Source organism: Sus scrofa, chromosome 17 (genome assembly GCF_054392235.1).
Source record: "Sus scrofa isolate SSC_HxYL_T2T_F1_AM1 chromosome 17, Sscrofa_HxYL_maternal_Yorkshire_Landrace_v2.0, whole genome shotgun sequence".
Classification (NCBI taxonomy): Eukaryota; Metazoa; Chordata; class Mammalia; order Artiodactyla; family Suidae; genus Sus; species Sus scrofa.
In genome coordinates this window covers 32487502-32509530 of record NC_139399.1, presented here as the reverse complement: position 1 = coordinate 32509530, position 22029 = coordinate 32487502, and the positions used below count along the sequence as shown (strand labels likewise).

At 45.1% G+C, this 22029-nt stretch overlaps 1 protein-coding gene and 1 long non-coding RNA gene across 25 annotated transcripts in view; both read left to right on the top strand.

Annotated features, from left to right (window-relative positions):
- The window catches only part of LOC102159962 (uncharacterized), a 170279-nt gene extending 158829 nt beyond the window's left edge, over positions 1 to 11450 (top strand). The window contains exon 3 of the long non-coding RNA XR_014832832.1: positions 11336 to 11450. This is a non-coding gene — a long non-coding RNA (uncharacterized LOC102159962). The remainder of the gene's footprint in view (positions 1 to 11335) is intronic.
- Positions 11451 to 12254: 804 nt separating this feature from the next.
- Positions 12255 to 22029, top strand: part of KIF16B (kinesin family member 16B) — a 308817-nt gene continuing 299042 nt past the window's right edge. For 21 of the 24 annotated variants that reach the window (XM_085004502.1, XM_021078047.2, XM_085004499.1 and 18 more), the window contains exon 1: positions 13831 to 13956. In XM_085004502.1, coding sequence (XP_084860628.1) covers positions 13910 to 13956 — 47 coding nt within the window. In that variant the 5' untranslated portion in view covers positions 13831 to 13909. Of the gene's footprint in view, positions 12497 to 13830; positions 13957 to 22029 lie in introns of those variants that run through there. The other 3 variants (XM_085004496.1, XM_085004482.1, XM_021078043.2) reach the window with 1 other exon arrangement.

Below are 22029 nucleotides of genomic sequence, written 5' to 3'. Positions count from 1 at the left end.
AAATGTTAACTTGTCGATGGATGGCAATTGGTAATATCCATGAAAATTAAAATGCACGTGCCCCGTGACATAGAAATTCTATAGATTTTCCCACATAGTGTCACATACAATGTTCACAAAGATGTATATTTCAACAGTGTATGTAAGAGAAGGACTGGCAACAATTCTGGGACAGAAACTGATTGTTGTGCATCAATATCCACTCTCCTCTCCTTCTTCCTTAGAACCCAATTTTCCACAGATTCCCTGGAAGATGATGATATTTCTCATCCTCCCTTCCAGCTAGGTGTAGCTTTGTGACTAGGTTTTGGAAAAGAGGATATAACTGCAAGGATTTTGTGAACTGAGAATTGTCCTTCTTGATAGGGAGCATGTTGGTCTTCAGGCTGGAATGCAGAAGTGAAGGCTGGAGCTCAAGCAGCCACATTGAAACCTGAGGAGAAATCCATGGGCTAAGAACAAAGGAACAACAAGATAGAAGGACCTTCAGTCTCTGAGCTCAGAGTTACCAACACCAGCCCTGAACCATATGACTCTGTTTATCTTTTTCATGATATACACTACTGTCTTATTTAAGCTATGAAGTCATTATTTTAGATAATCTTTTTTTTTTTTTTTTTTTTTTTGGCTGTGGCATAGGCCGGTAGCTGCAGCTCCTGTTCGACCCCTAGCCTGGGAACTTCCATATGCTGCAGGTGTGGCCCTAAAAAAGGAAAACATAAAATAACTACAATAAAATTTAGGAACATGAGAAGATGCAGCTAAGGATGCCTGGTGCATTCCTCTGTTTGGGAAGGAGGGCGAGAGATGGAAATTGCTGGAGTAGGAGGAAAGCAGGGATCCTCTTCTTAAGGCAAAGGAGGTGGCTCATTCGTCACAGCCCACCTGCCAACAGCTGGGCATTAGAACCAGCAGATGTAGTGGACAGATGCAAATGAATAAGGCTGTAGAAAAGAAATCCAGAAAAAAGCAACAGCCCAGGGAGGGATCTGTGAGACAAATGTGAGAAGACCAGGTTCTGACTATGTGTGTTTTTATGTCCAAGCCAGAAAAATCAACCTTGGTTATGGTTACCTCCAGAAAATAACAGCATATGGCTCTGTGCATGTTGAAGGCAGAGTAGGAAAGTGATTGAATTCTCTAGCAATCCCCTGAGCATGACAGTGTGTTTGCCACAATGAAGCTTTTTTCCCCCCTTCCTCCACTTAGAGTGGTTTCAATAGATATATTCTTGAAAGTAAGAGCAGGGGGGATGTTTCATTTTCTGAGTATAGAAACATGCATAAACAAGGCGATTAGGGCTAGGTTGTAAAGTGTTTTAAAGATGCCAAAAGGGAGTTCCCGTCGTGGCGCAGTGGTTAACAAATCTGACTAGGAACCATGAGGATGCCGATTCGATCCCTGGCCTTGCTCGGTGGGTTGAGGATCTGGTGCTGCCATGAACTGTGGTGTAGGTTGCAGATTTGGCTCGGATCCCGCCTTGCTGTAGCTCTGGTGTAGGCTGGTGGCTATGGCTCTGATTAGACCCCTAGCCTGGGAATCTCCATGTGCCGTGGGAGCGGCCCTAGAAAAGGCAAAAAGACGAAAAAAAAAAAGATGCCAAAGGAAGCCAGGGAGGAGACATAACATTTAGGCATAACCTGCAGGGCAAGGGCAGGTAAGAGACGGGACTCTTGCCTTAAGTGTGCTAAGGAAATTGGCAAGGATGCTGATTGAGGTATAAACAAACTGGGCTGAGGACAGGGCATTCCAGTCAGGATCATTAATATGAACTGCTTAATTAGCATGCAGTCCTTAAGAGGTTTAAGATTGATTTTAAGTCTTCTCTGAAGACAGCAGTAGTCTGTGAACATTGCTGAGCTTCAAATATCTGTGCCATACACCTAGTGAAATGACTTGAAAAAAATTGCCAATGCCAAGTGCTGATGAGATTATGGAGAAAGTGAAGTCTCTGTTTCCTGGTGGGAATGCAGAATGGTACAAGCTCTCTGGAAAACCATTTGGCTTAAAAAAAAAATGAACAGGTTCAACCTATACTTAGCACTGACCAAGAAATCCACTTCTGGGTTATTACCCCAAACAAGTGAAAACTGAGATTCATACAAAACCCTGTATGTGAACATTGATAGTGGCTTTACTCAGAATTGTTATAAGACTGGAAACAACCCATGTCTTTTAATTAAGGAATGAATATACAGAATGTGGTATAATTCAGTTCCACTCAGGAATATAAAGGAAGAATCTATTGATTCACACAGCTATGCTGATGAATCTGAAATGTATCATCCTCGGTGAAAAAGTCAGACCCACACAGTATGGTCCATTTATAAGACACTCCAGAAAAGATAAACTATAGGGCTAGAATACAGATTAGTGGTTGTCAGGAATCGGAGCTGGAGGGAGGAACTTAACCACAAAGAGGCAGGGGGGAGTTGTGGGGTGTGGGGGGAGAGTGACGGTACAGTTCTATATCTTGGTTTTATTGGTAGCCTCACAACTATCTGCATTTGCTGAGGCTCATAGAACTACCTATGAAAAGGGGAGACTATTACAGTATGAAAATGATACCTCGATAAACCTGATTTTGAAATAAAAAGCCTCTATGTAACTTGACAGAGGTTTCTGGGATAGTAGAAGTGTTCTGAATCTCATTGGCATGAGGGGTACGTGGGTGTATATGTGGGGAACAATTCATTGAGCCATACTCTTAAGATTTGTATACTTTATGCATCCCACTGAGTGTATTTTATTTATTTTTGAATTAATTAATTGATTTTGTCTTTTCAGTTCTGCACCTGTGGCATCTGAAAGTTCCTGGCCTAGGGGTTGAATTGGAGCTACAGCTGCCAGCTTATGCCACAGCCACAGCAGTGTGGGATCCGAGCCATGTCTGTGACCTACACCACAGCTCATGGCAATGCCAGATCCTTAACCCACTGAGCTGGGCCAGGGATTGAACCCGTGTCCTCATGGATACTAGTTGGGTTTGTTACCGCTGAGCCATGATGGGAACTCTCCACTGAGTGTATTTTATATCCTATTTTTTAACATGAATGAAGAAGAAACAGTGTCATAGTTGTTAAAAAACAAAATTCAAGTGAGTAAATTATAAAGATCTTACTGGCTTTATTCAGTGATTCATGAATTGGGTAGCATCCCATCTGGCAGAGAGAAAGGAGCTCTGGAAAGCTGTACTAAATGAAAGACTTACGGGCAGAAGGGGGCGTGGTGAAGATGTTATATTAGCAAAGAGTCAATTGTCTGTAGCATGGTCACCTTGTTTTAGGGGACACTAGGAGTCTGTCAGGCAGATGACCTCACTAGTGCTAACCAGTAATTCCAGATTGACTGGCTTAAGATTCCATTTCAGGGGGAGGCTGAAACTATAATTATGGTAGGTATTAAATCTCGGTTTGGTGACACAGGGCTTAGCACAGGTGACTCCATTTTGGCTCTGTTGTGTCTTCCTCCCTCTCGCTCTCTTGTAACATAGTTAGGAGAGAGAGAAAGAGAGAGAGGGAGGGTTAAGTGACTCTCTACAACCCTGTTGGGACTGATACAAGATCCCAAATATGATGAATATGATGTTTGATAATAGCAGGCTGGAAGGTTGCAGACACCAGGACGTGTCACCAATGTCCCCATCTTGCTTAAGGCTGAGGCTTTGTATCCATGTGTGCTTGTGGTTTTCCTCTCTTTATTCAGTTCTGCTTCCCACAGCTGCTTTTCTATTCCTTGCACTTTCTCCAACACATCCTCTGCTGGGGAGAGGGATGAAAAAAGAGAAAGCCCAGCTCTGAGGACACACACATTTGGGTTCAGAGTCCAGGTTCCATACTTAGAAGCTCTGTGACCTTCAGCAAATTCTCCATGTTTTTACATCAAGCATTTTTTTTTTTTCCACGAGCCACACATGTATACGGAAGCCTTCATGTCTTAGGGGTCTTCACAAACATTACAACTCTTTCTGTGATGACTTTGAAACACCCCATTTCTGCTAACACTCCTTTTAGAGGGATTGAATGATTTCTGTAGCAGTAACAGAGAACTCTAAGAACTCCCCGGCCTCATTATGAAGTCATCTGCACAGAGCCAATGAATCTGGATGGTATCAATTTGTTAGTCCTTCCCTGGAGGGCTGTGGGGCAGAGTCCCACTTATTTTGTACAGCACGAAAACTGCTGCCACTCCTAAGCATCCCGACTTTTCTCCTTCAAATATCCAAAAGTTCAGGTGTGCTCTTGGTCACAGGTGACCACTGTGGCCTCCTCTTAACTCGGAGGCCAAGAATGTATCCCTGACCTCTGAGATCAGAGAGAAAGGGAACTTAAACACAGTCTTGACTATATTAGAATATAAGGTTGTTTATATTTTACATTCTGGGTAGGCAGATAGAGTTTACTTTCAAGCAATTCGTTATAGAGAGGTTTTTGGATCCAATGTCTTGGGCGCTAATTGTTGTGAAGCTTCAACCTGCTGCCGTCAAACCCTAGACCTCTCCCAGAACCGCGGAATGTGATCTTGAGTGTCATAATTATCTGTCATGAGCCTTGGAGCTGCTTTGCTGTGTCTGGGTGCTCCGCCATCCTTCTGCCAGCTTTAATTCCTCTTTTGGTCCAAGGGTGCAATGAAGCAAATTCCCTGGAGCTTTGCCTTCAGCAATTCCACCCAAGGAGGTTTAGGTGGCTTGGTCATAAGTGTTAACAAGGCAGAGGTGTAATCAGGAGAATCCTACCAACAAACTGTTTCGCTCCTAGGCTATTTTGACGGGGTAGCAGATTTGTCTCCTTATGTAAAGCAAGTGCAAATTACTATCCCATCACCTTCTGTACTGTATTGAATTACCAATAAAATTGTAATCAGCACTTCTGGAAAGTGCTGATGGCCTATTTTGTACTTATTTGTGTTAATCAATGTTAATTACAAAGCAAGCACAGGGGTTAACGAATTATAATGGACTTAATTAAGCTTGACAGTAACAAATGGTATAACCTTTATGTTATGACCTAGTTAGAGAAATAGAAAAGGACAAAAATGGGCCAAAGAATCACCACATAGAAATTCGTGTTTATATACTGGCCATCTATAGATACAGAATAGTGTAATGAGTTTATTGGTTTTGCTAAGAGTCAATGTCGACATTTGCTAATCTGACATTACTGGAAATAGAGACAACTCTAAGACCTGCTTTTTATCCTTAAAGGATATATAGTCAGATTGGAAGAGAGATATAGAAAACCAAGGTGGAGGAGTTCCCGCTGTGGCTCAATGGGATCTACAGTGTCTTGGGAGCACTGGGTCTCAGGTTCAATCCCCAGCCTGGCACAGTGGGTTAAGGATCTGGTGTTGGTGCAACTCCAGCTTAGGTTGCAACCACGTCTTGGATCTGATGCCTGGCCTGGGAACTCTGTATGCCGTGGGGTGGCCAAAAAAAGAAAAAAAAAAAAAGAAAGGAAAACAAGGTTGAAAATTCTCCAGGAAGGAACAAGTGAGTGGTCCTGACCATATTACAAAGCGTTTGGAAGAGGGAGTGATTGCTGTGAGTTGGTCAGTGTGGAAAGAATAGGAACAGGCAAGAACTCAGAGGGAGAACTGGACCCAGGAAGGGAGGACATAGCAGGCCTGCTGGGTGCACCATGTGGCCTTGGGAATGCAGAGAGTGTGTTCAGACAGCATTCCCCGGCCTTTTTTTTTTTTTTTTTTTTTTTTTTTTTGCTTTTTAGGGCTGAACCTGCAGCATGTGGAATTTCCCAGGCCAGGGGTTGAATCAGAGCTGTAGCTGCCAGCCTATGCCACAGTAACCGGGATCCGAGCCATGTCTTCGACCTACACCACAGCTCACAGCAACGCCAAATCCTTAACCCACTGCGAGGCTAGGGATCGAACCTGTGTTCTACGGATGCTAGCCAGATTTGTTTTCCGACGAGCCACAACAGGAGCTCCAGTCAGCATTCCACTCCCGTGAATCTGCTTCACTGACTTAAGTTCTCTGAGCAGGCTGGGCGGTGGGGAAAGAAAGTGGTGTCCACAATTACATCGTCTGTCTGAGCCTGAGTCTCCTCATGTGTAAGAAATGAACTTAAAAGCTTCCAGCTTCAAACAATAGCTCCAAAGGCCCTTGATCAGGGCCTCAGCTTAGAAGTTTGTTTTTGTCTTTCTTAGGGCTGCATCCATGGCATATGGAAATTCCCAGGCTAGGGGTTGAATTAGAACCATCTACAGCCACAGTATCTGAGATCCGAGCCATATCTTTGACCTGTGCCACAGTTTACAGCAATGCTGGATCCTTAACCCACTGAGTGAGGCCAGGGAGTAAACACACATTTCATGGGTACTAGTCAGATTGGTAACCTGCTGAGCCACAGGGGTTTTTTTTTTCTTTTTTTTTTCCCAGCTTGGTGGTATTTTCTATGGCACTCGTAGTTCTATAAGACTAACAAGGCTCCTGAATTGTCCTCACCAGCCAAAACCCTTCCTGTTATACCAGGTAGAATGTATATGGATGCAAGCAATAAACACACATACCTAAAACCAAATGGCTTAAACAATAACCATATCCAACTGATAAGGTACAGATGTGCAGAAGAAAGGGTTTATTTTGTATGCACCTGGAGGGCATCACAGAAAAGGAATGAAAACTCCTCAAAGCAGTTAGGCTTGGGAGCTTCTTTTAACAAAAGGTGATATACAGTGGAGAGGTGACTACACAAAGGAACAGGGAGTTCCCTGGTGGCTCAGTGGGTTAAGGACCTGGTATTGTCACTGCTGTGGCTTGGGTCACTACTGTAATGTAGGTTGGATCCCTGGCCTGGGAACTTCTGGATGCTGCAGAAGCGGCCAAAAAAAAAAAAAAAGTTCTGGGTTCCTAGTGTCTGTAAATTGAGGGAAAGTAAATACACAGGCAAAATTAATGGGAGATAAGGGTTAGCTGAGTAAGGTCTGTCTCTAATAATATTGCAGAGGGGAGGAGAAACACCTTCACAAAGGGAAATTTTATGTCCTGCTTTGGGGCAGTTGAGGGAGGGTGAAGAGCACTTTCTGTGTTGGCTTCTTTTTAGTTGTCTTTGGATTAAGATAATTCTTGTGCTGCAGTGGCATATATCAGAGTGGCATATTCTGATCCCCTGCAGTCTACAGGTCAGCTTGGTGGTTCTGCTGGTCTGTGCAGGCTCTGTCATTCTGGGCTGTTCTCATAAATCTGTGCTCAGCTCATGAATTGGCTGGGGCTGGCACAAAGTGGCTCCAGTTCCACTTCTGGCTATTGGCTGTGGCACTGGGTTTGACCTGTCAGGCCATCATTCAGCAGACTAGCCTGAGATTGCTTTACGTGACGGCAGCAGGGCCCCTGGAGTGAGAGTGAAAGCAGGCAAGGCCTTTTGAAGCCTAGGTTGGAAATAACGAAGTTGTGCTACCTTCAGTGGGCTAAAGCAAGTTTCAAGGCCAATCATATTAACATCAGGGAGAAACAGAGCCATCTCTGATTGAGGGTCACTGCCAAGTGATAGTGCAAGGTACAAGTACATGGTAGGGAAGGGGAAATGCATCACTATCTTCATTCTTATTTTTTGTCTTTTTAGGGCTGTTCCTGTGGCATATGGGAGTTCCTGGGCTAGGAGTGGAATTAGAGCTGCAGCGGCAGACACAGCCACAGCAAAACAGGATCTGAGCTGCATCCGTGAACTACCTGCAGCTTGTGGTAATGCCAGATCCTTAACCCACCGAGCGAGGCCAGGCATTGAACCTGCATCCTGATGGACGCTTTGTCTGGTTCTTAACCTGCTGAGCCACAGTGGGAACTCCTGTCTGATTTCTTGGTTCAATACTCAGTGACCTCTTCTCATTGCTTTTCTTTCCATATTCTGTAAGGACACAACGGGAATGCCTGCATCTCTTTAAATTTCCAACATTCTGCTTTAGGTAAAGGGCTTTCTTACTCTTCCTGGGGCAGGACCCTTGCTTTCCCGTCTCTGAATACTTGTTCAAGGTACTTCCTCTGCTTCAGAAGTCAGCATCTGCTCCATCTTGAGATTCAAACGCCATCCCTCCTACCAGGTTTGTCTCCACAACTAATTCATCCATGAACCTTTCCCCTATCCCTTTAACTAAATGTGGTTTCTCACTCTGAAGAAGTTGAAATGCTTCCCCGGACTCTGTACAAAGACCATTGATTCTGAGCTCTCTGTGACCATAGGTCTAGTGATGTGCAATTGAAAACAATCTTTTTTTTTTCATCTTTGTCCATCAAATGGCTATGATTTAGGGTGATAGCTTCTATTAAATTGACTCTGCTGTGATTTCTTCATTCACTTCTGCTGTAAAAGAAAGCTGCCGTTCATAGTGACCTGCCTAGAGCCTGGCGGCAAAATTACCATGGACGGCTTTTGGAATTATCTTCACCATTACTTTGGAGCTCAGGTTTCACTCTTGGGCCCCAAAGTACACTTTCTCAAATCATCTTTGCTTTTTGATGTTTAGGATTTTAGGAGGTCCTAAATTTACCTTTAAATTTGATGACTCAGAACCTGAAAATTGTTCTGTGTTTGGATTCGCTATCTTTGATTTCTGTCTCTGATACTATTACACCCTTGTTTGAAAACCAGAAGTTTTCCTTTTGTTTATTGGCTCACCACATACCTCCGAAATTCAACATAAGTCCCACGATGTAAGGTACTCCCACATGAAGATATCAAGTAGACTGTACGATATGGTGCTTGAGGGCTGTCCTTTCCTCCCCGCGACTTAAAAAAATGCACAACCTGAATGTTGAGAGTTAAGTTTTTTTTAGGGCAAAATTAGGATTTAAGCCCTGGAGGTAACATCTCAGGTAGCCTTGAGAATCCACTCAAGGAGGTGAGGGGGGGAAGTAGGATATATAGGAGTTTTTTTAAGGGCAATTAGCAGGAGCAAAAGAGGCCTGGGCTTATTGAAATTATTCATTGATATGCACCTCAGCTATCAGGGGCCAGTATTCTGAATTTTCTTAGCCCTCTGGGCTTACCGGCTCACCCTTGGAGGTGGCTGCCTTCACAGATAACTATGAAATACCACCCCAAAGAGTCAGGGGGAAATAATATCAGTGTATATGATCAAGGTGGGGAGGAGGTGCCTGCACACATTTTACAAAAGTTTGTTGCTGGTCTCCTGAAGGTTACCACTAGTCACAAGGAGCAGACATCACCATGAAGGATTTTGGTTTTTCTAGGTATGAGGAGATGGGCACATAAAATCTTCTAAAAATAACAGACTATCTGAAGACCTGTTATTCCAGTTTTCCCAGGGCACAGAGTGCCTCACTCCTGGTCTCCACCCCGAGCTCTGCTCATGAGGTGCTGTGGGTCAGCAGCTGCTGTGGTTTATAATTTAACCCATGTAGAGGCTGATGGCAAGTGCCAAACTTCAGTTCACACTTCTTTCTAGGAAAACAGATGGGTTTCTGAGATGTCGGTTGTGTTCTATATTCCAATTTATGTGTGCCAGTCTGCTGTTTATCAAGGTGTTTTAGAAGTCATGTTTGTGAGAGAGTAAATCAACTTTATTCCTTACAGGCTGGAGGGAAAATACATAACTATACATATAGCTGATAGGAATATGTACCTTTTTCCCTGATAATGGTATTTCAAGATGATTCAAACATTTTGAGGTGCAGTGAAAATTCTATTCCAGTGTTATGTCACTTTGAAATGAAGAAACTAGGTCTCAGGGGACTTAAATCACTCACAACTATTTGGCAGTAATGAGATTCCTAAACATCAGGACACACACACACACACACACACACACACACAAGAATTCTGCAATAAATGAAGACCCAAATAAGCTACATCAGAAAAAGCAAACAGAATTAATCCAACACACAAGTACACCTTAATGGTGAGGTTAACATTTCACTCTCATTTATTACCATTTTGGTTTTAACCTTGGCCTCAGAATCTGTATTTCTTTCTCTCTCGCTTTTTTTTTTTTTTTTTTTGAAAATAGGAATGCCCATCACTGACCCAAATAAATTTCTAGATTGTAGGCTCTTTTTTTTTTTTTTTTTTTTTTTTTGTCTTTTGTCTTTTGTCTTTTTAGGGCCACACTCTCGGCATATGGAGGTTCCCAGGCTAGGGGTCTAATTGGAGCTACAGCTGCTGGCCTACGCCACAGCCACAGCAAATTGGGATCTGATCTGTTTCTGCAAACTACACCACAGACCACCGCAACACCAGATCCTTAACCCACTGAGCAAGGCCAGGGATCGAACCCGAATCCTCTTGGTTCCTAGTTGGATTTGTTTCTACTGCGCCAAGACAGGAACTCCTAGATTATAGGCTCAAATATTTTTGTGCCTTGAGCCCCTTTGGTTGTCTGGTGAAAGCAACATTTTCAGAATAACATTTTAAAATGTATAACATAAGATACATGAGATTAAAAGTGAAATCAACTGCAATGGAACACAGTGAACAAGATATAAGAAAAATAAATTTGTAATAGAATAACATGGTTATCTTAAAAACAAGACAGCGTCAGTCTCATGACTACTGCAATTTCAAAATAACAACTGATTTTTTTTTTTTTTTTTTGTCTTTTTTGCCATTTCTTGGACCGCTCCCTCGGCATATGGAGGTTCCCAGGCTAGGGGTCCAATCGGAGCTGTAGCCGCCAGCCTATGCCAGAGCCACAGCAACGTGGGACTTGAGCCGCATCTGCGACCTACACCACAGCTCACGGCAACGCCGGATCGTTGACCCCACTGAGCAAGGGCAGGGATCGAACCTGCAACCTCATGGTTCCTAGTGGGATTTGTTAACCACTGCGCCATGACGGGGACTCCACAACTGATTTTTTTTTTTTTTAAACAATTTGAGAATGCTGAAAAGATTCCAATTGAACATAAAAATATCTGTGATTTCTAGAGGTGCCAAAATCTCTGGTATTACTAAAGCTAATCTATTTTACTTAGAGGCTATTACAGGTGTAATTTGTTTTTCCCTCATTTGAGTTCAAGGACCTTCTGGTAATTTGTAATTTTAGTGGCTCTCATATATACCAGCTCCTGGTGGGTGACTGCGCCCACTCACCTCTCCCCCCTCCAACACTGATGCTGGGTCTGCTCTACTCGGCCAATAGTACATCATCAAAATGAGCTCCAACAGAGTCATTGGGCTGCCCTCAGGGAAGGCTGCCTTGCCCAACCAAGAATCTGGTCCAACTTTTTGAGGTTGAAAAAGAGAAAGAGGCACAGGCTTTCCAATCATCCCAACTGAGCTCAACCTCAAGCCCCTGGTTCCATAAAGTGAGACTAAACAACCCACAGATTTGTAAGAAATAATAAATGTTTTGTTTTTGTCTTAAGCTGCTAAATTTGGGACTGTTGTGCTGGGATACATATCTGATGTGGACCCCTGAAGTTTCTCCACTGACCCTTTGGACCTCACATTGAGACACGTGTTTCCCACTATTCATAAGACATGTAAGTATTTCAAAGCTCCCACACTGCTTAGAGATCACTAACACCTGGCTCCCCTCGTGTGGGTTGCAGCCAGCAGCATCCACAATCCCCAGAGTTTTGGGGAAATGCAGTATCTCAGGTTTCACCCCAGAACTGCCCAGATTCTGCACGTTCATAAGCCTCCTCAGGTGATTTGTATAGGCCTTAATGTTTGCGAAGTACTAGGAAGTATGCACTTTAACGTTTGAGAAGATGAGCCAACTCCTTATCTTATAATTAATCTTCCTTTTCAGAGACTTCCTTACTCTCGGTTGGAAATATTCTCTGGCTATGTTTCTTTTCCCTCTGGTGTGAGATGAAGGCTTTACCGCCTCATACTCAAAAGCTCCAGGAGTGCTGGGTGGGGCCACAGTGTCTGCAGGGTTGCTATAGTCTATTTTGTTAAATGGAAAAGTCACGAACGGACTGAGAGTTACAGGCATGTGGAGGGCGTTAGGAATAACTAACACATGAATAAATGAGTGAAACCTTCCAAACAACCAACCAAAAAAGCCGCAGACACAAAAAACCGCTTTAATATGTAATCTAGAATTCCTCCTACAAAGTTTGTGTAATTTGTTGTCTTTAAGAATTGGGCTGGCTTTGCCGGCTCTGGGCCCCTTGCCAGTTCAGTGCGCTGAGACCTGCGACCCGGAGAGGGTGGTCGCGGGCTTGGATGACAGTGGCTCGCGTGGATGTCAGGCCACACCCTCCGAGGAGGTCCGCGCCGATTGTCCCCACGCAGCTCCCATATAAAGTGGCCCCACCCCTGCCTGGGCAGCCCAGGCGCCGCGCCAGCTTCTTCCCGGAGTCTCTAACTCGCCCGCCGCTACCGCGCATGCCCGGCCCTTTCCGGAATCCAGTACTCCTGGTTTTTCCGCAGCCGCGTAGTCAAATCCGCACTCAGCGCCGTGCTTCTCAGGGGAAAAACCCAGGATTTTTAGGGCTCTGGAAACACACGGATTGCTGATTCCAGGTCAGCCTGCGGGCTCTAGGGAAGCTGATGAGATCATTATTCCTTGTCTGGTGGGTGACAAGTTTGCAGACATCATCTCACTTAATGCCTTGGCCAACTTCAAGGAGTTGTTCCTAATTTGCAGATAAAGCGAAAGCTTTAGAGGTGCTCAGTGATGCAGACTGGACGACTCCCAAAGCTCGTGTTGAAGCTGAGGCTTAAAACTGGACGACTTCCAAAGTTAGTGTTGAAGCTGAGGCTCAAACACAGGAGCCCGGCCTTCACACCTTGCGGCCTCCATTGTTGCTGGGCTTGCTGTAGGAGCAGCCCCTCCGACCCTTGTCCAGCTGCCTTCCTCAGAACCAAGACCACTGCCAGCCAGCTCCTGGGTGCCCTGAGGGTGTGAAATACTTTCGAGGAGGGGGAGAGGAGCATTGTGGCTCCACTAGGAATGTGGTAGGCCCTTGGGTGTGTGTGAACAAATGCCCCAATGCACGCATGAATGCATAACGGGCTGAATGAATGAAAGTATATTCTCAGGGAGAACGGAGCGGGGCAGGGACTCACGAAAAAAGAGCGTTGGACTTCTCTTCTATCAGAGACCCTAAGCCGCGAGGATAGTGTCGCCCCCACCGCTAACTCCCTTAAGATTAAAACTACTAAACTGTAACGTAAGTGCAAAAAAAGTCCCATTAAGAACTGATTTCGGCCGATATAGCATTTAAAACCTCTAGTACCCTTTTTATTTTCATTTTTTGGTTATCTCGGAATTGAGGGGTCCAAGACACATACCTGGTTGGCCTTAGAGTAGTGGAGAAGTCCTCAGCGGAGCTGCACTCTAACAATCTGTGATAATCTTTTCTATGCGTCACTTTCTTGCTCAGTAAATTAGATTAGCTAACTCCTGCACTGTGGGGGTAAAACTAGGTCTTCCATAAGGGCCGGAAAACTGTTTTTGGTAATTTGATCACAGGACTGTGATCCTTGCGTTGGACCTAAATTACTACGAATCCCTCTTCTTCCTCCCCAGTTTTTCAAGGGATGAGGTTGGGTTTTAAACTCTCCTGAAATCACCCCATCCCTGTCGCCCTGGTCGACTCACAGGCCACCGCCTGCAGCTTGAAATACGTGGGATTTCTAGACCTCAGGCGGCGGCTCCGACCTTTGTAGTCCAGCCCGCAGCCATCCCGGCCCCGCCCAGACACCGCGGTCCCGCCCTCCGCACCTCCCGGCCCCGCCCCTCCGCGCCTCCGGGCCGCCGCCAAACACGGGTGCGCGGATCACGCGGGCCGGAGCCGCTCTGGGCATGCTCAGTGGCTGGGCAGGTGGGGCCGCCGCGGGCCGCCGGGTCCGGCGGGAGCCGAGGGGCGGGGGCAGAGGGGGAAGTGGGCGGGAGCCGCGGGCCGAGTCTGGAGGATCGCTGGCTGCCGCAGGGCGCTGGGCAGGTGTGAGCCCGCGCGGGCCGGGCTGGGCCGGCATGAGCAATGGCATCGGTCAAGGTGGCCGTGAGAGTCCGGCCCATGAATCGCAGGTGAGAGGGGGCGGGGCGCAGGCGGCTCCCCGACACGTCCCCAGTCCCCACCGGGAGGAAGTTGGTTTCCAACTCCCCTCCAAGGCCAGCCTGGACTTACGTGTCAGAATCCCGTCTCCGGCCCACTGGGCCCTGGCTATGGCCTTTGGGGGCCTGGGATACTTGAAGCTTTGCTGTCCCTTTTACGCTCCGCTGGACGGGGTAAAGAGTTTACGGGACGGCGGAGAAGATTCCTATGAACTCCGCTTGGTGCCATTAATTTAAAGAAGTTTGCTTGTTCCTCCTTTATAAGGCATGAAGGGATCACTTTCAGGAAGGTAGAAATCCATGAGCGTGGTCATGGGGGTACCAGAGCTGTCAGGCAAAGTCCCCTCAATTATGCCAACTCAGAAGTTCGCTATTAACAGTGTTACTCTTTAATCCTTTAGTAGGAGATGATTTCTGTCCCCTGAATGTGAACCCTAACTTCTGATCAGTAGTTTAACAGTTTTTAACTTCAGGTTAAAGAGTGGATGGGAAAACTTTGACAAAGTTTTGTTTCCTGGAAAGAAAAAAAAAAATCAAGGACACTTAAGTGCACGTGTTTGAAATACGCTGAGGGGGAGGGAGGCGGGGGGGGAGGGGGATTCTAAACACATTTAGAATTTAACCTTGTATGATTCTACACAGTAATGCTTTTCATAATGAATTGACTGCATTCTCTGAAGAATAAGCTGTGCGTCCTTTTCAGTGACCATTTTATAATCAGTTAAGAAAGAGGCTTTAGAAAAGTTGCTTTTTAAGTTTCAGGTATAACTTTAAAGGATGAAGTAGATCTGAATGGGATGTGTCCTTCTCATTTGATAGAAGGGGTTCATACCGGGCATTTATTTTTATTTGCTTCCCAAGCAAGTTGGACATTTGACTTACCATATGCCCTTTGCTACTTAGGTTGTATTGACTTTGGAGGTCATTGTTTGTTTGTTCTGACAGCTGATTAGGGCAGCAGAGGATCATAAAATAAAGACATTGCCAGAACCGTCTTTGACTCATCTGAATCTGTTTTTCTTTTGGCAAGTAGGGAGTTATTATTCTGGTTTGTAAACTATTGGAAATGAGTGCTTTTGTAATTTTTAAGTTATTTCTAAAGTTTTTTAGGGAAGGAATTTGACTTTTTTGTAAGTCTTAGGAATATGTATATTTCTATGTATATTTAGTCATACGAGACAAGTGGACCCCAAAGTTGTTTAGATGGTTTTAAAATATTTTCTTTGTTTTGGAGTTCCACGGAAAGTTCTTTTCCTTCTTTGAAATAAAGAAGCTTTGGAGCACATGCTCCGAGGTCATATCGGGGAACTTTAGAAAGCAGTTATTAAGCACCTGCCAGCACTTATTGAGTGTTGTGCTGAGTGCTGTCTGGGGGACAGGGTAAAGGAGGTCTGATGAGTGTCTTCTAGGACCTTACTGTCTGGTGAGGGAGGGACTGCATGCTGGTGGGACTCTCATAAAACACTGGGTGCCCCAGGAAGAATGCTGCCATGTGTTCCTTGACAGTGCTTGGAGCCCAGGTACGTGGAAGGACTGTAGGAAATGGGTCCAAAAGCCAGGTGCTTCCAGGAGGTAGGTAGATGTGATGACATTTGTGTTCTCACTGTGCTGGTGGCATCAGGATTACACCAAGAGGTAAGGAAGCAGCAGTCTAGGTCATAGATAGAGATGGAAAGATCCATGGAGACAGTTGGTAGGAATTGACAGGGTTTGGCAGTTCAGTGGATGGCAAAGAGGGGAAAGGGGAAGAACACAAGGTCACTGACTGAGGTTTTGTTAGTGAAGTTCAAGTGCCCGATGCACAGTGAGGCCAAACAAACCAAAACATTGGAGTTTGGAGCAGAGAAAGGTTTGTTGCAGGCCATGCAAGGAGACAGGTGGCTCTTCTCCCCCCCCCCCCCACCCTAAAGCCCAAACAAAATGGTAAAGCATTTGAAAAGCCAGGTTTGGGGGTGGGGGGGGTTGGCGGTTGCTGGGTAAGTGATCAGCTCAAGCACAGTTCTGATTGGTTGATGGTGAGGTCACAGGGCAACACCACAGGTTTTAACATTATCCATCCTTAGCCCACATGCTCAGGATCATCAAGTAGTTAATTTCTTCCTTTTGGCGATGTTTTTATTATCTGTAAAACAACTCAGGAGATGTTCATCACATACTGTTATCTAGGTTCTTCAGAGAAGAGCTAAAGCAGAGGAGGCTCTGGGGGAAGGGCCTGCCCTGGGAAGACCCCTTAGGGTCCTCCTGGGTTTCAGTTTGATGCTCAAGGAGGTGGAAGAGGTCTGGGGAAGGTGGACGGTCAGGTGGGTGCAGTAAGTGTCAAGTAGAAGCACGGTGTGCAGTGCTGGGTGAGTGCTGCCCACGCGTTGACCCTGTTCATTTTCTCAAGTGTGGGAAGGACGTCCCCCTCTTTCTGGTGTTCAGTAGACTGTTAGAAACGTGGGTCTCAGGTGATCCGAGGATCGGCCTTTGGAGATGTTTTGCACGTAGATGACAGTGTAAGAATGTTAGAGTGAGGGGATTTCTCAGGAGGGAAAAATTTCATTTTTATGCATAAAGCACAGATATACAGTAGATGAAACAAAAGAAGCAAGATGTTTAGGGTGAGAAGAAAAGGGAATCAGGGATTGGACACTGGAACATGCTTCTCTTTAGGATTCCAGAGGGAAGGTTGGCTTGCAGCTTGTGGAGGAGAACCAGCACAGCAGGTGCTCATGACAGGCAAGGAGAAGGGTTTCCCAAAGGAAGTGGCAGGTGTTGGTGTCAGGTGTTACCGAGACAGAGTTGTCTGTTGCCGAGAGGTGCTCTGATGATGCCAGTGAGATGAGGTCCTTGGTCTTGGAGACATGAGCATTGGTAACCTTCCAAAGAGCAGTTTCAGGGAGAGACAGTGATTCAGAAGTTGGGAGTGAATTGGAAAGAGATATACAAGTAGCCATCCAAATGTGCTTGGCCTAACTCAGGATGAAAGACTTGCCAGTTACAGTGGCCCAAAGAAACCATTTTTCACCAGTGAGAATGGTGACTGTTGTCTGAACATCCAGTGTTGGGAAAGGCATGGCGACAGAATCATGAAGGGCCTAGACCTCTGAAATGTCCATATTGGGAAATTTGCCAGTAGTTGTCAAGGTTAGACATTTATAAACTCTTTCATTGGGAAATTTCATTTCCAAGATTTTATTTTATGGATTATTTTCCCACCTGCCAAGATGTATGTGTAAGGATATTTCTGCATCATTGTTTAAACCAACAAAACATCATAAATGACCTAAATATACAGTGATGGGGGATTTGTTGAGTTATGGCCTATTTGTTTGGTAGAATGCTATTTAGTATTTACAAAAGAATATGTTAATTTTAAACGTTCCAAGATAGGGGGATTGAGTGAGAAAAGCAAGATAGCCATACATACACACTGTGGTAGCATTTTGTGAATGTGTTTTCTATTTTTGTTTTTTTGGCTAGACCCACAGCATGTGGAAGTTCCCCAGCCAGGGATCAAACCCTTGCTACAGCAGTGACAATGCCAGATCCTTAACCCACTAAACCACCAGGAAATTCCTGAATGTGTGTGTTAAAAAATGTGTATCTCATGTGGTACAAAAAAAGAAAGGTTTTTTCCACCTGTGAAGAGAACCCTTAGGATTTACTCTCTTAACAGCTTTCAAACATGGCATACAGCAGTGTTAACTACATTTGTCATGTTGTACATACATCCCCACAACTTATTTATCTTATAACTTAAAGTTTGTATCTTTTTTTTTTTCCTCGTCTTTTTTAGGGCTGCATTTGTGGCATATGGAGGTTCCCAGGCTAGGGGTCTAATTGGAGCCAAAGGTGCTGGCCTATACCACCACCACAGCAATGTGGGATCCGAGCCGTGTCTGCCACCTACACCACAGCTCACGGTGATGCTGGATCCCCAGCCCACTGAGCAAGGTCAGGGAGTGAACCCGCATCCTCATGGATAGTAGTCAGATTAACTTGTACTGTGTGGCAGTGGGAACTTCAGCACAAATATGGTTTCTTTTTCTGAGTTTTGTGGTTGTTACTTGTTTGTTTTGGCCTTATTAGTTTTAGATTCCACCTATAAGTGTGATCTATACAGTATTTCTCTGACTTCTTTCAGTATTCATCCATGTTGCTGTAAATGGTGGGACTTCCTTTTTCATGACTGAGTAATATTTGCATATACCCATTCACCTGTCTTCTTTTGGGCATTTAAATTGTTCTTGGCTGCTGTAAATAAGCATACAGGTGCCGAAGGCAAAGAGGAAGCAAGCAACAGGGAGGAAAGGCCTGGAGGGGTTGGGAGGTGGGGATGGCATTACAGGTGGACTATTGAAGAATGGGGTGAGGAGGTGAGATGCTGACTCTCTGAGCCTGTGCTCAGAGCCAGTCCTCCTTGCAAGAAATATGAAGGGCTTGATTAAGGACCAGATGTGATGAATTTGTTTTTTGTACTATCCGGGGGGGGGGGGAGTTTCCCCCTCTACTTCTCTCTTGAGTTCTTGTAGCTGGACTAATAATAAAATTGGTACAAGGCAGATTGACAGGAGAAAAAGACCCAAATTTTCATCTTCTGCATGGAGGTCTCAGAAACAGGATCTAAGAAGTGGCCAGAGCAGACAGCATTTACCCTTTTTAGGCAAAGAATCAAGTTTGCAAGGAATTGATAGGACAAAGAAACTTAGGTTTGGTATGCCCGATTGGTGAAGAACCTAAATAGAATTTGTGCTTGAGGTAGTCAATGAAAGCAGTAACAAAGCCCCAAATTCCATATCTTTGGCAGGAAGGATCTCCTGATGCAGAGAGTACACCTGTCACATGACACATTTAGTTCCCGCTTTCAGGGAGACAGGAGAGTGAGAGTGACTCTCTTACATGGGTGGTTTCTTAAGTAAGTTTAACTTAAAACAATCAATATGCCGTGAAAGTGCATTTTGGGGTGACCCACCCTGAACCCCAACAGAAGCTATGTGATTATGTGGCAGACATAATAGTTTGAAATTTGGAAGAGCTATTACTTTCTTTTCTTTTTTTTAAGGGCCTCACCCACAGCATATGGAGGTTCCCAGGCTAGGGGTCTAATTGGAGCTATACTTGCTGGTCTATGCCACATCCACAGCAACACAGGATCCAAGCCGCATCTTCGGCCTACACCACAGCTCACGGTGACCTAATCCACTGAGCAAGGTCAGGGATCGAACCTGCGACCTCATAGATGCTAGTCAGATTTGTTAACTGGTGAGCCATGATGGGAACTCCGAGCTATACTTTCTATTGCATGATAGCGGCTCCTTTTATTCAGAGCTAGCTCTGTGCCAGAGGTACAAAACCTAATTTAATCTTTGCAGTAATCATAGCAGGTAGAGACTTTTACTGTCATGCCGTTTTACAGGTTGAGAAAGACAGCTTGCCCCACAGTAGGTTTCTTAGGGCAGTCATAGCTGTGCTTTTTATTTATTTAGTCTTTTTTTTTTTTTTTTTTTTTTTTTAAGGGCAGCACCCATGCCATATGGAAGTTCCCAGGCTAGGGGTCAAACCGGTACTGCAGCTGCTGGCCTACACCACTGCCACAGCAGAGTGGGATCTGAGCTGCATCTGTGATGACCTGCGCCACAGCTCACGGCAACACAGGATCCTTAACCCACTGAAAGAGGCCAGGGATTGAACCAGAGTCCTCATGGGTACTAGTCGGGTTTGTTACTGCTGAGCCACGAAGGGAACTCTTGTGTTTTTTAAAATGAGTAAGGTGTTGGCAGAAAGTTCATTCATTCGTCATTTTTATGGGCAAAAGCTTAACTTTTATGAATTGTCTGTAGCTTTTTGTTTGTGATTATATCCATGGTCCTGATGCCTAGTCTTTTCTTTCTCACTGGCTTCATTTTTACAATCTTAATGAGATTAAACAATTTTTTTTCTTCTGAAGAGACAAAAAAATGATATTTTGGTAACTAATTTTATTTCCTGTTGGTTTCAGTTGAATGTTTTTTCATGAAACAAGAGCTGATTCTTCAGGGCCGTGTATCTGTCCCCTTGACCTGCCAGTGTTAATACAATTTAGGTCTGAGGGCAGGCAGCCTGGGTTCCAGTTTTAAGTGTCATTTACAAGCTGGGTCAGTTTGAGCAAGTGACTTCATTGTTCTAAGCCTCAATTCTGTCATCTGCAAAATGGCGATGATACTCATACGTACCTTGTTAAGTTGTGAGACAAGATCTTTTTCAAAATTTTTTTTACTGTAATTCACATTGAGACATTTTAAATTGAAACTTTGTAGATATGTAAAAGGTTTATGAGGTGTTACATGCAATTCATTCATATTTTCTATTGCGTCCTATTTTTTTCTATTCTGTCTCATTTAAAAAATTGCAGTTTTTGGAGTTCCTGTTGTGGCTCAGAGGGTTAAGATCCTGACTAGTATCCATAAGGATGTGGGTTTGATCCCTGGCCTCACTCATTGGGTTGGGGAAACCAGCATTGCCACAAGCTTCAGTGTAGGTCGAAGACATAGCTTGAATCCCACGTTGCTGTGGCTGTGGCGTAGACCGGCAGCTGCAGTTCCGATTCTACCCCTAGCCTGGGAACTTCCATATGCTGCGGGTGCGGCCCTAAAAAGACAAAGACGGAAAAAAAAGTTCTACCAAAAAAAAATTTACTGACTAATGGCAACAGACCAGAAGTTAGCTTTATAACATGTTCTCTTATCTGATGAGGCAAGTCCTTCCCTGCCTTCTATTTTGTGACTGTTCTCAGCCTTTCAGGTAGAATCTGGTGTCATGTTCATTAAGTCGAAAAGAAAAAAAATGCCAATGGTGTTTTGACTGGAGTTGACATCTGTAGAGGGCCCTGAAGTTTTCCCATTTGATTTGATTTTATTTATTTATTTTGGTCTTGCTGGTGGCATGCAGAAGTTCCCGGGCCAGGGATCTAACCTGTATTGCAACAGTAACCAGAGCCCCTGCCGTGACAGCACCAGATCCTTAACCCACTCCGCCACAAGGGAACTCCAGAAGTTTTCCCATTTTAAGAGCAGGGGTGGTGTTTCTGTTGTGGTTCAGTGGGTTAAGAACCCTACAGCGTAATTTCCATGGAGATATAGTTTGATCCTTGGTCTTGCTCAGTGGGTTAAGGATCCAGCGTTGCCTCAAGCTGTGGTGTAGATGGGGTTCAGATCCAGTGTGGCCGTGGCTGTGGCAGGCAGCTACAGCTCTGACTCGACCCCTAACCTGGGAACTTTTCATACGTAGCAGGTGCAGCAATAAAAAGAAAAAAGAAAAAAAGAGCAGGAGTGTCGTGGAAAATAGCCGACTGTGGCCTCTGGGGTCTGTGATGATGATGACAGCCTCCCTATTGAGGATGGGAGGCTGTCGAGAGGACCGTGCTCTTCATCTTGGCAACTTCGTTTCCCTTCCCACCAACTCACTGACAGCGGGCCTTTCACCCCCTTTCCCTGAGTGGAACCTGAGACCTCCTTAGATAATAAAGCAGGGCTGAGCTGGCTTCTCATCCCTCCAGGCCCTTTGCTTGGTAACTTGTTGTTGCCCTGGGGCTCCCTGATGACAGAAGCCCTTGGCCTCAGGGGACAGCTGGGCCAGTGGCAGAGAAGACACATCACATATCACACACACAACAATGGAGTCTGTGCAGGGTTAAGAGGGAGTCTCGAGGAGATTCTGGAGGCTGGAGGAGGAGATCTCCAGGGTCTCATAGATGAGAGGGTGGAGTTTGAACTGAGCTCTGAAGGGATCATGACAGTAACCATTTAGAGGGTGTCCGTGGAGTGCCTGGCTGGTGCTCTTTGTAAGTCAGCACAGTCACTCCCATTCTGCAGATGCGGAGTGAGGGCTCAGAGACGGAAACAGCTTGCCTGAGGTCACACAGCTCTGTCACTGCTGAGCTTGGGTCTGAGCTGAAGCCTCTCTCACTCTCATTTCTAAAGCCCCTCCCTTGAACAGAAGACTCAGATGAGAGGGGGGCGGAGGGGTGGCTGGCAGGTGGCACCAAGTACAGTCACCAGGCATCTTAGACTAACCGGAGCTTTTTGT